This window comes from Cherax quadricarinatus, chromosome 84, assembly GCF_038502225.1.
Source record: "Cherax quadricarinatus isolate ZL_2023a chromosome 84, ASM3850222v1, whole genome shotgun sequence".
Classification (NCBI taxonomy): domain Eukaryota; kingdom Metazoa; phylum Arthropoda; class Malacostraca; order Decapoda; family Parastacidae; genus Cherax; species Cherax quadricarinatus.
The window spans coordinates 11,371,742-11,389,325 of NC_091375.1; the positions used below are offsets into that span (position 1 = coordinate 11,371,742).

Sequence of the window (17,584 nt, forward strand, 5' to 3'; positions counted from 1 at the left end):
TCTGAAATGGACTAATCTAATTCACAATATTCCTTATGGGAACAAATTCGTTCAGTACTGGCACCTGAACATACTTCTGGAATGAAATAATATCGTACACCGGGGGTCCACTGTATATAATATATATATACGTATATATAATATATAAATGGACCCTTGAATTTCATAATCCCTTTTCTGTGTGTAAATCTATAGTTATCCTCTATAAAATGTATTTTCTGTTTATATTTCCCATAAGAAATAATGTAAATCCAATTATTCCATTCCAGACACCCAAAAATATTTAAAAAAAAAAAAAAAATACATTTTGTAGAGAATAACTATAGTTTTACATTCAGAAAAGGGATTATGTATATGGAATTTTATATACCACCACCATATACACTGTTTTGATACTATAGTACTGTACATAAGTATATATTTATGTTAAATGCTGAACAGTAACCTTTTCACAATAATTTTGCTGAAGCAAAGAAACAAATCATGAGCAAATGATTTAAAATAATTCCTAACATTAAGCATTTAATGGTAACTCAAGGAAAGCATAACTTCAAAATGGAAATTATAGTTAATACAATTAGATGAATCCTATTCAGCTTATGGAAAAAGACATACCATTAAATGAGGGGGAAGAGAGGGGGTCAAACAAGGGGTTCAATGCCACTACTGCAAAGAAGTGTCTGAACATTTTTTTTCAACTGGATTTGTTATGCCACAGCCTGTTTGATCAGGGAGTCAACTTAGACCAAGCTTCCCAAGTGGTATTCTCAAAACTGATCTTAGGTATGTACCCTTACCAAATGGATAAGAAGTGGGATCATATCAATTTAACAAAATGAGAAAGCAGGAGAATGAGAAGAGAGCAGGTAAAAATGATGAGAATAGGTCATTAAAAGCACTTCATAAACATACCTCAATCTATCTTTACTTTCCTCAGGCGTGAGCTGATCAAAAGTCCGAGCCTCGTCTTCTCCCAAGAAAGCTTCGTGGTCGTAATCTACATTGTGTTCGTCATTTACAAAGTGCTCCTCGTCACTTAACTTTTCCTGTTGATGTTGTAAAACACATTTTTGAGAATACTTTTCCATATCACAAAAATTAATAAGAATTTATTTAGAACTCATTAATAATTAAAACATACTGTACTGTATATACAGGTATTCATACAACATGAATACCTAGGATTTTGACAAGAGCTAATGACAAACAACACTATAGTATGGTATAATAATAACAAACAAACACTCATAGCTTTATGCAGTCAAAGGCATAGATATACAATCATCCATCCAGTTACCAGACAGATCTACTTGTACTTATCCTGGAGAGGGTTTCGGGGGTCAATGCCCCCTTGGCAACACATACATCACAGTATGCTAATAATTTCACTCTATTATACTGAACAATATGTGCAGCAGCACAATTTGTCAATTAAAAATAAAGTTTAGCCTCAAGATTTTCTCTCTCTCACAAATGTTCAATCCCATGAGAATGAAGTTATCTTTAATTGCAGAGGTGGGGGCAGGAGCAGAAGCTTGTTTCCCACAAACACAACTAAACAAATGTAGGACACACACTTCCACATTTATGCAAGCACAAAAGCACGCAATCACTCTTCCTCACTTTTACACACTCATACTTGCACATGCACACACTGGCACACCCTATTGTACACTCATTCTCTATCACACACTGAAAACTTGTGTAAATGAAATGAGAATCTTGCTTGCTACAGTAACAAACTTCAAAAGCCTTCTGCTCTACAGAGGGAGAAATATTAAAAAGACACAATAACCACATATATCATAAAAGAAAGAGATAATGCAGTAGATAAAGAGGATTTCTTAGCACCATCATTATTATATTTATGAGGAAGTGTTAAACCTAAAGGGCCTATCTGTATTTGAGAGATACAAATTAATCAGGAATAATCCAAGGAAGGGAAGGGCAGATAAAATTTCTTGGACTGTAAGTCTCCCACAAACATCAAGGCATCCACTTTTCCTTGATGTGATTAGCATTGTCAGGCAGAAAAGAACTGATAAAAAGTAATGCCAAAAATATACTACAACAAACTCCAGTAAAAAGATTTCCTTCAAAAGCTGAGTAATAAAACAATATAATGGGATTCAAGGGACAGTATTACAAATGCAGTGCTGTACTGGAATTAAAAAAAAAAACTAAATGAATCACTGAAGATGGAAAACACATGAGCACTGCTTGGCTATAATCATTACTCACAATCATTAACACATTCAGAATCAGATACGAGACAAATACAGGTACAGTACAGTAGTATTTCATTTCACTACTGTGTGTTTTAGCTAACTTTGCTAGTAAAATTAATTATGAAAGACGAGATACTAAAAGCACAGCACTAACTACAAATAGGTTATTAAAATTAATATACATGTATATATAGCTTCTTACACTGTGTACTCTGGATTTTTTCTCTTCGTCGGCTGGCTTTGCCAAGACAACTGCTACTAATAATAAACAGAGCAATGTACGATGTGCCATTCTGCCTTTAAAGTCAACTCTCTTTGCCTGTGGAAAAAAAGAAATGGTATGAGTAGAAAATAGTGAATATTTTTATTTTCTAATTACGTATTATTTAATCCACATTCAAAACATTACACTGTAATTATGACATTGAACTCTGGCAATTTCCAAAAAGCTGTAACAGAACACACAGGTATCACACCAGAACTAATACCTATTTGATATCTTTCTTGTTAGTAAGTTTATTTAGGCACAGGTACACAAATTATTATATAGTAACATATATGCAAATTACCTAGGATAACCCAAAAAAAAAGTCAGTGACTTATTTTCATCGTACTTCACTGGGGGGTCAAATGATATGGAATAACTTTGCAAACAAGCTGAAAGATTGTAATAATCACACCCATTTTAAAACTGAGCTACAGCCAGCACTCAGTGCCTAAATACTTAAATCAAATCACTTACCCCATCTGGAACTGGAGTCCTGCAGCAAATGGTTAGTAGACAACAAACTATCATTACACCTAGGGAAAACTGAAGCCATTCTCTTTGGCACGAAACATAAACTGAGAAGGGTATATAATTTTAATGTTCAATGTAATGGGGAGCCCATCACTTTGGTTTCATCAGTAAAATATTTGGGAATCCCCTTTGACCCATGCATGTCAGGAGAATTGATAGGGAACAGTGTAGTAAAGAAAGCGAATGCCAAACTGAAGTTCCTGTATAGACAAGCACAGTGTCTACCTACTGAGGCTCGCAGGACCCTATGTCTAGCCCTTATACAATGCCATATGGATTACGCTTGCTCTTCTTGGTACTCTGCCTTGACAAAAAAACTGAAAGATAGACTGCAAATCACCCAGAACAAAATCGTAAGATTCATCCTGGGGCTGGGACCAAGAGAACATGTAGGCCAGGATGAATTACAGCAGTTGGATATGCTGAATGTTGAAGACAGAGTAAAACAACTGAAGCTAAATCATGTTTATAAAATTGCTCACAAACAATGTCCAGAATATCTTGCTGTCAATTTTGTCAAGGTTGGGAACCAAAGCAATCATAGTACTAGGGGGAGAGAGCACAACTTTGTAGTACCCACAGTCAGTGGCCAGGCTTCAAACACCTTTTATTGTACAGCAATAAAGGAATGGAACAGACTACCCGCACATGTCAAAGCCAGTCATAGCGTGAACCAGTTCAAGAAGAGTGCCAAAAGGTGTCTGATGAATGTAGCTACAGAAAGGGAGGGGAATGATTTTCTATTTTTTAGCTAACATACGTGTAAATTTTACCTTATTCCTTGTAATGACCCTCGTATTGTAGATAGTCTTAATGACCTTGGTGTAGCAGATAGTCTTTTTAGTATGATAATAAGATGTTATCTTCATTGTAGAATAATAAGAAAATATTATAACTTTTATACTATAATAATAAGGTAAAAGGACCCCAATGGAAATAAGTCACTCTGTCTGACTTTTTTGGGTTATCCTAGGTTCTCTACACATATGCTGCTATGTATGATAATTCTATGTAACTGTATTTGTGTATACCTGAATAAACTTACTTACTTACTTACTTACTTACTGTTTGTATTGGCTTTCCCATAGGAGCGTTATTTCAATATTCTTACAAAACTTTATCTGAATCATTCCTTATTTCTAGTTATTAAATTATTGTAAAATTTGTACCCGAGAACCTATCTGATTTGGCTGGACTTGAATTATGTTATTTTTTCCTCACTGTATGTACCATGCTACACTTTCAATCTACTCGTGTATATGCTTATTATCTTCAGTAGAATTAATGTATATATAATGTCCTTGTATACATACATTATATATTTACAGTGTTTACTATGTCTATTATGTTCTATTCATAATAATCATAATCTTTATTCCTACAAGTACATGATACAACTTATACAGACCATAGCTGACATGACTCACGAAATCGTAATGACACGATTGAAAACAAACCATACCACGGGCGGGATTTGAACCCGCGGTCAGAGTCTCAAAACTCCAGTGGCTTACGCGACGGTCTGGAGTTTTGAGACTCTCTGACCGCGGGTTCAAATCCCGCCCGTGGTATGGTTTGTTTTCATAGCTGACATCAATGACATACTGCAATAGAAAGCCCCTTGTTATGCAGAACATTTCGGGCAAATTTTGTACCCAGGATGCGACCTACAACAGTCGACTAACACCCAGGTATCTATCTAATGCTAGGTGAACAGGAACGGCAGGTGTTTTAAGGAAACGCGTCCAAATGTTTCCACCCGTACCGGGGATCGAACCACGGAGCTCAATGTGTGAGCGCTACCAACCGAGCTATGGTACACCTTACTCTTGAGTTTCAGTTTGCCCGAAATGCTATACATAACCAGGGACTTTACACGAGTAGTATCAAATGTTACTGAATCTTGTAAAACTATGTACTGTATGTTGTGGAAACAAGTTTGGAAATAGTTTGTCACTATAACTTGCTTATCAAGCAGAACATTTGGGCCAAGCTTCTACTGAACATTTTGTATCATTAAATCTTAAAGAGTACCGCCCTCAGGATGGAAATTACCTGTATAATATAAATACGAAATATCTCTAGCCGTGACTAGAAACCATTTGAAAATTATTATAATAAGCTTTACAAAATAGCTTTGCACAAGATAAGGTAATCCAGTACTTGCAAGTAAATATCCACTGTAACTATATGTTGTAGCACTAAAGGGAATTCATTTCTGAGTAATAATACTTTGTGAATGAATTAAACACAAAAACAATCACCTAAGCCCCGTTAATTTTCAAAATAGGTATAGAAAAGCGTAATATTAAGTCTTTTTACCACTATGATGTGAGAGGAGTGGGTGAGAATGCGAGGAGAAACTAGGATAAAGCACTGTTGTTTTAGCCAGCCAACAACCTACCCGAGGCAGTGATAGTGTTGCACTGAACTGCTCACTGACTAACCAACACCACCCATCTTGAGGGTTGTCCCCTTTCCCCTCTCCCAACCCCATGGAGGAGAGTGGAAGGACGGAGAGGGGGAGTCCTTTCCCCCCCTCTCCTTACCCCCAGATGAGGGGAAGGGGAATGAGGGGAGGGCGTCCTTCCCCTCCCTACTCCCCAAAAATGAAGGGAAGGGGGACACTGAAGGTGGAATTCTTCCCCTCCTGAAGATTGGGTGAGACGAGAGACAGATAAGGGAGGGAAGTAATGACCATTTCCCATATTTGGAATTAAAATATTTTGATGTGTAGGTGACCTGCAACCTTGAAGTCGAACATTAAAATGGTATAAAATACCGACAGGTTGTTAGGTAAGACATATGCAACAGTTAGGTATCTTTATTTCGAAACGTTTCGCCTACACAGTAGGCTTCTTCAGTCGAGTACAGAAAAGTTGATAGAAGCAGAAGAGACTTCGTCTCTTCTGCTTCTATCAACTTTTCTGTACTCGACTGAAGAAGCCTACTGTGTAGGCGAAACGTTTCAAAATAAAGATACCTAACTGTTGCATATGTGTCTTACCTAACAACCTTGAAGTCCCTCTTGTAGTCATCATGTTTTAAACCGAACAGGCCAACACACACTAAGTCAGAACACCGAGTAATAATTACTTTTTATAAAATGACAAGTGTTATGACTTCAGGATTAGATATTATTTTTATTTTGTTAAACATATTACAACACTGTTAATCGTTTGTGCACAATAAGTGTCCGGGGCCCAAGACTGCTCAACAGCCTCTCACCAGCCATAAGGGGAATTACCAATAGACCTCTGTTTGTCTTCAAGGAGCTGGACAGATACCTAGTCAGTGCCGGATCAGCCGGGCTGTGGTTCTTACGTTGGGCTACGTGCGGCCAGCAGTAACAGCCTCGTTGATCAGGCCCTGATCCACCAGGCCCGGTCCATGACCTGGCCTGGACCGGGCCGCGGGGGCGTTGATCCCCGGAATACCCTCCAGGTAGACTCCAGGTAAACAGATTGCAAAGCATACAGAAGAAAACTGGTTGGGCGTGAAGAGGGATAACGCTATTACCATTGATGGTGGAAGCGCTAAACATTTCGGGCCAAGGTGTTAAAACGCCCTGTGAATGGTTTAATTTGATCAAGGGGAGGACAGCTTCAATTCCTTGGATCTAGAGCTCTTCGCCAACATAATGGCACCCCTTCTCGAAGGGTGGTCCAATGTATCCAGTGGAAAGTTATTTAACGTATTGATTTGTTCTCTATTTACTTGGGCATTCAACAACCGGTAACACCTCTTCAGAATACAACTTAAAAGATAATTTCTTATTTTAACTGTACGCCAGCAACTGGTGTTGCTCAAGACTGGCAAGGCGAAAGGTAGGGGAAGGGGGGTGGAGGAGCGAAAGGTAGGGGAAGGGGGGTGGAGGAGCGAAAGGTAGGGGAAGGGGGGTGGAGGAGCGAAAGGTAGGGGAAGCGGGGGTGGAGGAGCGAAAGGTAGGGGAAGGGGGGTGGAGGAGCGAAAGGTAGGGGAAGGGGGGTGGAGGAGCGAAAGGTAGGGGAAGCGGGGGTGGAGGAGCGAAAGGTAGGGGAACGGGGGTGGAGGAGTGAAAGGTAGGGGAACGGGGTGGAGGAGCGAAAGGTAGGGGAACGGGGTGGTGGAGTGAAAGGTAGTGGAACGGGGTGGAGGAGTGAAAGGTAGGGGAACGGGGTGGAGGAGTGAAAGGTAGGGGAACGGGGTGGAGGAGTGAAAGGTAGAGGAACGGGGTGGAGGAGTGAAAGGTAGAGGAACGGGGTGGAGGAGTGAAAGGTAGGGGAACGGGGTGGAGGAGTGAAAGGTAGGGGAACGGGGTGGAGGAGTGAAAGGTAGGGGAACGGCTTGGAGGAGTGAAAGGTAGGGGAACGGGGTGGAGGAGTGAAAGGTAGGGGAACGGGGTGGAGGAGTGAAAGGTAGGGGAACGGGGTGGAGGAGTGAAAGGTAGGGGAACGGGGTGGAGGAGTGAAAGGTAGGGGAACGGGGTGGAGGAGTGAAAGGTAGGGGAACGGGGTGGAGGAGTGAAAGGTAGGGGAACGGGGTGGAGGAGTGAAAGGTAGGGGAACGGGGTGGAGGAGTGAAAGGTAGGGGAACGGGGTGGAGGAGTGAAAGGTAGGGGAACGGGGTGGAGGAGTGAAAGGTAGGGGAACGGGGTGGAGGAGTGAAAGGTAGGGGAACGGCTTGGAGGAGTGAAAGCCACATCATATATGGTCACGTGGACCTTAAGCCCAAACGTTTACACACATTTTTTGCTTTATGTTTAACTCGCGTGACCCTGAAAAATAGCGACCCTGAAAGATACCGAAGTATGCTGATGTTAAGCTACTTTAAAAGCAGCAGCGCAAGACCTTGACACGTTAAATGATTTAATATTGAAGGGGCCAGTATAGGTGGAGTTAGTGATGGTGACGTGGTTGATGACTCTAACATTCTTCACAGGCCCACCAAGAACACTGCCTCAAACCCCACCTCACCATATTAAATATTATGATCACGGGGGAGCGCTAACCCCGTATGAACTATAAAGCGCGTGGGGAAAGGGAAGCAATCACTTTAGATAATTCCTCCCCCTCCTTTGCATGGTTGCTATACAGTAATGATACAAACAAACATTAGCATACATATTTTATATATATATACAACACATTCTAATGTCGTGCAGAATAGATAAAACTGGTCAATTAGCAAGAACTCGTTTAAAGTGAAGTCCTTTCTAAAACTTGCTCTTATGCGTTTAAAGATGTATATTTTTCATTAATGTTAATGTAACAATTAATAATTTTGTATCAAAAGAACCTTAGAAAACTTACTTAACCTCATTATAACAAGCGTAATTTAATTTAGCCTAATCCAATTAAATATATTTTACTTATTAGAGAAAGTTCTTTTTTTAAATCAACGCATAAAAACGCTAAAGACATATACCTACAAAATTCATGGTTCTTTATGTCCTGGGCAATGACTAAACCAAAGGATTCTTCGTAAATAAAAAGTATATATTTCAAGATATGTTTACAAGGCCGGGTTAACAATTCATTCATTCCTTTACGGAAAAGTCCATAAATATGCACACGTTCATCCAGGAAAATCTGCAAATGAATGCACACAAAGTACTAAGAATTTAAACCATACTCGGGCGGGGTTAGAACTCGCGATCAGATAGTCAACTCCAGACCGACGCGTTAACGACTGTTTGCAATCGTATCATTACGATTTTGTGAGTCGAGTAAGAATTTGTATAATGGTTCTGTGAGCACACATGTTGCGGGCATACACATATAGCATATTACGAAGATTCAGCGTAGGATAACTCAGGACATTCAAACATGTGACTTATTACTATTGAGCCTGCTTAGTTACAAGGTTCATTAACAAGAATTTGAGTGGCTTGTTTTTCTCTGGCCAAGCAACACGAGTTAACCTAGTGAAGCCATGGGCGTAGGAGGGGAGAGGGAGGGATGGTAGGAGACACAGGATGGGGTATTGCTGGGGGTCCTGTCTCTTGGGGGGAGGGGTCCTGTGAGCGGGTGGAGAGTGGGAAGTGACGTAGGAACCACCAACGTGGCACTACACACGCTGGCACTCTGGGAGTGTGGGGAGGTTGAGGATGTCCTTGCTACCCTACTAGGCTAGTCCCTCACCACCCCCACTCTTCAATACATAACAAGTTTCAAGCAATGTCAATATTAACGACAATGATATTAAAATTAGTTCCCCTTAAAATGCACAATAATAGTTGTACATATAAGTGTCATAAAGCATTTGATGAATGGAAGGCAATCAAATCTGACTCAAGGGGAGGGTAGCTCCAATTCCTTGGATGAAGAACTCTTTACCATCAAGGCACCCTCCAGGAAAGATGCTGTACCTATAAATGGGTAGGCGGCAAGGCTAAGGTTATCCCAGAGGTTCCCCGAGTCAGACACGGTAACTCCATTAGATATTTATACTATGGAGTAGTTGACGCCCCAAGGGAGATTCCTTGATGCTGGCGAGAGGCTTTTGATCAAAGGCCTTGGGCCTGCCCTTCCCTTCCTTGGGCAAACCTCATTACCTACCATTTCTCCAGGCGTTGTATGACCCCTACTGGTTTAGTTAAAAGTTTATTTAGGCAGGTACACACAAGTACAATTCTCATACATAGTAATATATATATGCAAATTAATTACCTAGGATAGTCCAAAAAAGTCAGTGATTTATTTCCATTTGGGGCCCTTGCAAGTTCTCCCCCATGAATGTAATACATACAATATTATTATTATAAGAGTTAAACTGTGCGTATTATCCCGTCAAGATGCACATCTCTACTTAAAAATAAACGTCAATGACTGAGAATACCAACACACCGCATATTACACAGTGCTTTCAATTTCCAAGAATATCTTTTTCTTTATATAAAAAATATACTATCTACCATACTGGAAATCAAGCAATAATCTTAAATTTTAAACAGGTAACCCATCGGAATAAGTAAGTTTGTTCAAGTACAGGTCAGATGACCAAAAGCTCCAGTGGCGGGCGATCACATGACTTAACACATGACTTAAGACCCGAGTCAGAAAACGACTGTTTTGTTTCCTGACTAAACATGCCTATCCTAAGTAACAGATACATAATTTCGGTATTATACAAGTTTAATATAGTCTATCGAGTCAAGGAGCAAGGAAAAAAAATCCTGACTGATCAGCAAGAAAGCCTGGTCTGGGGCTGGGCCACAAGGGCGATGAATCCTGGAATCAATAACAGGTACACACACCTCTATAAGGATTGTACAATCTGTTATGTTATACAATCTTGTTACTTGATGTCCAGCGTATTAAAATCTAACTTGTAACTACCTTACATATAGGGAAGTAGAGGATAGTTAATAGGCAGCCAGTATTTTACTTTTAACCGCTTTGATTGAATAGGTTAGTTTAGGCAGGCCATGTACTCACTAACCAAACCTAAACTAGAAAATTGGGAATAGCTAAAATATTATTCGTAATATGAACCCCTCCCACATCCCCGTATGTAAAAAAAAACTTTATATTCTTAAATGTGCAAGTTTAATTTCAACCCGTCATATATTAGAGAACTAATATTATATACGCAGGCTGCACATTTGTCAACGTTCTATTCTTTGCTTAGAAAACACAATATCTCTGGGTAATGGCGTTCCAATGTCGACAAGTCAGAAATGTTTGGTAAACATAAATCACAAACATGATAAGTAATTCGCCAAATTATATGAACCAAACACTGATTTATATATACACACACACACACATATATATATATATATATATATATATATATATATATATATATATATATATATATATATATATATATATATATATATATATATATATATATATATATGCTGTTGGAGTGTGAGCAAAGTAACATTTATGAAGGGATTCAGGGAAACCGGCAGGCCGGACTTGAGTCCTGGAGATGGGAAGTACAGTGCCTGCACTCTGAAGGAGGGGTGTTAATGTTGCAGTTTAAAAACTGTAGTGTAAAGCACCCTTCTGGCAAGACAGTGATGGAGTGAATGATGGTGAAAGTTTTTCTTTTTCGGGCCACCCTGCCTTGGTGGGAATCGGCCAGTGTGATAATAAAAAAAATATATATATATATATATATATATATATATATATATATATATATATATATATATATATATATATATATATATATATATATATCTAAGCGGAGGCGGGTAGCAAATATGAAAAGCCGCACAACGCCCCCCCCCCTCAAAAAAAAAAATAGTACTAGGGGGAGAGAGCACAACTTTGTAGTACCCACAGTCAGTCGCCAGGCTTCAAACACCTTATATTGTAAAGCAATAAAGGAATGGAACAGATTGCCTGCACATGTCAAAGCCAGTCATAGCATGAACCAGTTCAAGAAAAGAGCCGAAAGGTACCTAATGAATGTAGCGACAGAAAGGGAGAATGATTTTTTTAATTTTTTTTTCAGCTAACACATGTAAATGTCAATAATTTTTTACCTTATTCCTAGAATGTATCCTTTATAGTATAATAATAAGGTATCTCCCACACTGTATAATAATAAGGTATTAAAAGGACCCCAATGGAAATAAATCACTGACTTTTGGGTTATCCTAGGTTCTCTACACATATGCTATGTATGATAATCTATGTAACTGTATTTGTGTATACCTGAATAAACATACATACATACTTAATCACTCCCACTAACCCTGCAATTCCCTCCCCCCTCTGCAACTCACTCCCACACCCCTCCCTTTGCATCTCACACCCTCTCCCTACAACTCACTCCCACATATCCCCCTACAACTCACTCCCACATATCCACCTACAACTCACTCCCACATACCCCCCTACAACTCCCACATACCACTCCTACAACTCACTCCCACATACCACTCCTACAACTCACTCCCACATACCACTCCTACAACTCACTCCCACATACCACTCATACAACTCACTCCCACATACCACTCCTACAACTCACTCCCACATACCCCTCCTACAACTCACTCCCACATACCCCTCCTACAACTCACTCCCACATACCCCTCCTACAACTCACTCCCACATAACCCCCCTACAACTCACTCCCACATATCCCCCCTACAACTCACTCCCACATATCCCCCCCCTACAACTCACTCCCACATCCCCCCTACAACTCCCACATACCCCCTACAACTCACTCCCATCTCTAAACTTATCCCCAAACCCCATAACTCCCACACCACTCAAAATCACCCCTATATTAGTCAAACTAAAACTTCTCATTCCTCAACACAAAGCTGTGAAAGCTCCTCCACCATGAGAATTTGCTCTGAATGCAGGGGGAACTACTCCTCCTATAATATCTTCACGGGGGCATACAGTGCCTGGAGAACTGGGTTATCAGATTTAATTCAGGAAGGGGAGGGTAGCTTCAATTCCTTACACCATGAGCCATTCACCATCATCAAGGCACCCTTCCATACATAAATGAGTGTTTTTCTTAGAGATGGGCAGAGAATGGGAGCAGGGCCAGCAGGCCACCAACAGCAACAGCCTGGTTGACCAGGCAGGCACCAGAAACTCTTGGCCTTAGGCCAGGCTGCAGGAGTAGGAAGACTCTTGAAAATGGTCACAGGAAGTGGTGGAGATCTAGAGTACTTTTTTGTCATAGCAGATACTAGAAAAATTATTACTTGTGACCAGTTTCTAGTTCTACTCTGAAAGCCTAGCCCTAGTCTAAATGTCTTTGTTGACTGCCTGGTCAACCAGGCTGTTACTGTTTGTATCCCACAGGCCTACATAACCACCATAATCTTGAAGGTCAAATGCATGTAATTTTACCAATGTTCCCAAGTCATTGATCAGTCAGAAGCTACTAATATTCTGTTACCTGCAATGAGTTCTCCTATGTGTAAATTTAGTAAAACTATATTGGCAAGCATTAAATATAACAAAACCTAAGCTTTAACTATGTTGTTAAATAACTTGATGTATTTTAATATCACTGACTTCACTTCCTGGATAGCTTACGAATGGTGGCGATATCTAATGGCAGCAAGCTGAAGTATCTTGGACCACAGATATTGACACAATTATTCTCTGATTGTGCTAATGGTAACTATGCCTTACTGGGTTTGTTCAACCCAACCCTTCCTCTCATACCAGTAAGTTATGGTGTACAGATTGGAAACCTAACCATGAAGTATTTTCCATTAGTTTATACATATTTTATTGACTTTATGCAGTAAGTGATCTCCGCACATTTTTCAGCTTTGATATCTCTCATGCCTTGAAAGGCATTATGGGCACAAAACAATATTCCTGACATTATTGGTATCATAATCAGCATTTTTTCTGTTTTGAAAGTTCTTGTAATACACTCTGGCATTTAATTTCCTTTGACAGAGCTGCCCAATTTGCTGTCTTAGTGAATGTTGAAAGTTTACCTTGTAAGTAAGTTACTTAGAGTATGTAATTAGAAGACAAGGATATATTTTTAAGCATTCATTCATTCTCATTCCCACACTCATTCCTTCTCATTCTCTCCCATAAACTCATTGCTTTTCATTCTCTCTCATACAATCCTCTCTTCTCATTCTCTCTCATACATTCATCCCTTAGTAAGTTTATTCAGGTAAAGGTACACATAAACACAGTTACAAAGATTATTATACATAGCAACATATGTGTAGATTACCTAGGATAACCCAAAAAAGTCAAAATGACTTATTTCTATTGGGGTCCTTGTGATAAGTATTATTTATATTTTAAAGTTAAAAACAGACAAGTATGTTAACTATGTGAAAAGTAATTATAATGACAGGAGATATACTAGGGGTAAGGTAAAAATCAGGTATTTACATTGACATTAAAGCTAATATCAGATCATTGTACATGTAAGTTAGATATACTGTACAAGAAATCACTTTCCTCCCTTTCTGTAGCCGTATTCATTAGGTACATTTTGGCTCTCTTCTTGAACCGGCTAATGCTAAGACAGGCTTTGACATATGCAGGTAGTCTATTCCACTCCTTTATTGCTACACAATAAAATGTGCTTGAATCCTGACCACAGACTGTGGTACTGCAAAGTTGTTCTCTCTTCCCCTAGTACTATAATTGCTTTGATTCCCAGCCTTAACCAAACTGGCAGCCAGATATTCGCTCTTGCTAATCTCATTCCTTTCACACATTTGCCCCTTCTCATTTCTTACAATCATCCCTTTTCCTTTCACACTCATCCCTTCTCGTTCTCTCACACACTCATCCCTTCTCGCTCTCTCACACACTCATCCCTTCTCGTTCTCTCACACACTCATCCCTTCTCAATCTCTCACACACTCATCCCTTCGTGTTCTCTCACACACTCATCCCTTCGCGTTCTCTCACACACTCATCCCTTCGTGTTCTCTCACACACTCATCCCTTCGCGTTCTCTCACACACTCATCCCTTCTCGTTCTCTCACACACTCATCCCTTCTCGTTCTCTCACACACTCATCCCTTCTCGTTCTCTCACACACTCATCCCTTCTCGTTCTCTCACACACTCATCTCTTCTCGTTCTCTCACACACTCATCTCTTCTCGTTCTCTCACACACTCATCTCTTCTCATTCTCATCCCTTCTCATTCTCTCACACTCATCCCTTCTCATTCTCTCACTCATCCTTCTCATTCTCTCATACTCATGCCTTCTCATTCCCTCACACCGATCCCTTCTCATTCTCTCACTCATCCCTTCTCATTCTCACACTCATCCCTTCTCATTCTCACACTCATCCCTTCTCATTCTCTCACTCATCCTTCTCATTCTCTCTCTCATCCTTCTCATTCTCTCATACTCATGCTTTCTCATTCCATCACACTGATCCCTTCTCATTCTCTCACACTCATCCCTTCTCATTCTCACACTCATCCCTTCTCATTCTCACACTCATCCCTTCTCATTCTCACTCATCCCTTCTCATTCTCACTCATCCCTTCTCATTCTCACTCATCCCTTCTCATTCTCACACTCATCCCTTCTCATTCTCACACTCTCATTCTTTCAGTCATCCCTTCTCATTCTCTCACTCATCCTTCTCATTCTCTCTCTCATCCTTCTCATTCTCTCATACTCATGCTTTCTCATTCCCTCACACTGATCCCTTCTCATTCTCTCACACTCATCCCTTCTCATTCTCACACTCATCCCTTCTCATTCTCACACTCATCCCTTCTCATTCTTACACTCATCCCTTCTCATTGTCACTCATCCCTTCTCATTCTTACACTCATCCCTTCTCATTGTCACTCATCCCTTCTCATTCTCACACTCATCCCTTCTCATTGTCACTCATCCCTTCTCATTCTCACTCATACCTTCTCATTCTCACACTCATCCCTTCTCATTCTCACACTCATCCCTTCTCTTTCAGTCATCCCTTCTCATTCTCTCACTCATCCTTCTCATTCTCTCACACTCATCCTTCTCATACTCATGCCTGCTCATTCCCTCAAACTGATTCCTTCTCATTCTCTCACTCTTCTTTCTCATTCTCTCACTCATCCTTCTCATTCTCTCACACTCATCCTTCTCATTCTCACTCATCCTTCTCATTCTCTCATACTCATCCCTTCTCATTCTATTAACTCGTCCCTTCCCATTCTCACACATTTCTCATCCTCAAAATCACCACTTCCCATCAGGTAGTACTCGTCAAGTTATCGTCACCAACACTGCTCATTCATCCTCTCCACTTACCCTCAGGCAGCCAACAATGACACTTTTTCCTCTTCTTTTTCCCTCCTCGACACAGGCTCAGCAGACGCCCAGTTTTAACTTTTGTTTACCTCTAGGTTCCAACTCACCACTCGCGCCTCCTGCCAATCATAGCCCTGCTTTCAACTTCTCAGCTAATCACTATGTGGCTTACAAAAACCCAGCCAATCACGAGGCAGGGTACTGAAAGCCGACCAATCACAGAGGTAAGCATTAAAAATCTGGAAAATAAGTATTGAGATTATATTGCCGATTTTTGTTTTGTAAATTTTAGTCAGCATTAGATGCAAATAATTCTATAATTACATTAATTATTTTTTAGGATGTTGATTATTAACAGTTCAGAAGTCAGTAGTAATAACCATAACAGGACATCTAGACAATGTTAGTCAAATGCGATGTGTGTAAGTCTCCCTCTGTCTTGAACTTTAATAAATTTATTTAGGTACATTTACACATAAGTACAATTACCCAAATTTAGGAGATAACAATTATATTACATAGTATGTATAAATTACCTAGGATAACTCCCCCCCCCAAAAAAAAAAAAAAAAAAAGTCAGAAGTGACTTCAACTTCAAATTTTGACTAGCGTTAAGAAAAGTATAAGACAATATCGTAGGTATTGTATATTTTATATGTTAATTGCTTCGCTTTAATTGTGGCACCAAAATGCCCCTACATTATTTTTATTTTGCTGTGGGCATTTTACGGTTTTTAAGGGAATTCGGTCACCGTCTCAAGTAGGGTTCTTAATAAGTTTATATAGACACACCTCCACATAAATACAATTACACATAGTTTAACATGTGTATATTACCTAGAATAACCCCAAAAAATGGTCAAAGTTACGCATTTCCATTGTGATCCTTGATACTGGTGAGTGTAAGTTTATCCAGGCACAGCTACATGTAAGAACAATTATCATACGTAGTGTATATAAGCAAGAACCCAATGGAAATAAGCAAGAACCCAATGGAAATAAGCAAGAACTCAATGGAAATAAGCAAGGACTCAATGGAAATAAGCAAGAACACAATGGAAATAAGCAAGGACTCAAAAGAAATAAGCAAGGACTCAATGGAAATAAGCAAGGACTCAATGGAAATAAGCAAGAACACAATAGAAATAAGCAAGGACTCAATGAAAATAAACAAGAACACAATGGAAATAAGCAAGGACTCAATGGAAATAAGCAAGAACACAATGGAAATAAGCAAGAACACAATGGAAATAAGCAACAACACAACGGAAATAAGCAAGGACTCAATGAAAAAAGGACTCCAATGGAAATAAGCAAGGACTCAATGGAAATAAGGACTCCAATGGAAATAAGTAAGGACCCAATGGAAATAAGCAAGGACCCAATGGAAATAAGCAAAAGCCCAATGGAAATAAGGACTACAATGGAAATAAGCAAGGACCCAATGGAAAAAAAGCAAGAACCCAATGGAAATAAGCAAGGACCCAATGGAAATAAGCAAGGACTCAATGGAAATAAGCAAGGACCCAGTGGAAATAAGCAAGGACTCAATGGAAATAAGCAAGGACCCAATGGAAATAAGCAAGGACCCAATGGAAATAAGCAAGGACTCAATGGAAATAAGCAAGGACCCAGTGGAAATAAGCAAGGACCCAATGGAAATAAGCAAGGACCCAATGGAAATAAGCAAGGACCCAATGGAAATAAGGACTCCAATGAAAATAAGCAAGTACACAATGGAAATAAGCAAGGACCCAATGGAAATAAGCAAGGACTCAATGGAAATAAGCAAGGACTCAATGGAAATAAGCAAGGACTCAATGGAAATAAGCAAGG

At 39.7% G+C, this 17,584-nt stretch overlaps 1 protein-coding gene across 3 annotated transcripts in view; it reads right to left on the reverse strand.

Moving 5' to 3' along the window:
• scf (Calumenin scf) overlaps positions 1-15,903 on the reverse strand; it is a 45,155-nt gene extending 29,252 nt beyond the window's left edge. The window contains exons 1-3 of one of the 3 annotated variants that reach the window (XM_070103069.1): positions 15,749-15,903; positions 2,431-2,547; positions 913-1,046 (exon numbers count right to left, since the gene is read on the reverse strand). In XM_070103069.1, coding sequence (XP_069959170.1) covers positions 913-1,046; positions 2,431-2,520 — 224 coding nt within the window. In that variant the 5' untranslated portion in view covers positions 2,521-2,547; positions 15,749-15,903. Of the gene's footprint in view, positions 1-912; positions 1,047-2,430; positions 2,548-5,349; positions 5,557-15,748 lie in introns of those variants that run through there. The other 2 variants (XM_070103068.1, XM_070103070.1) reach the window with 2 other exon arrangements.
• Positions 15,904-17,584: the final 1,681 nt, after the last annotated feature.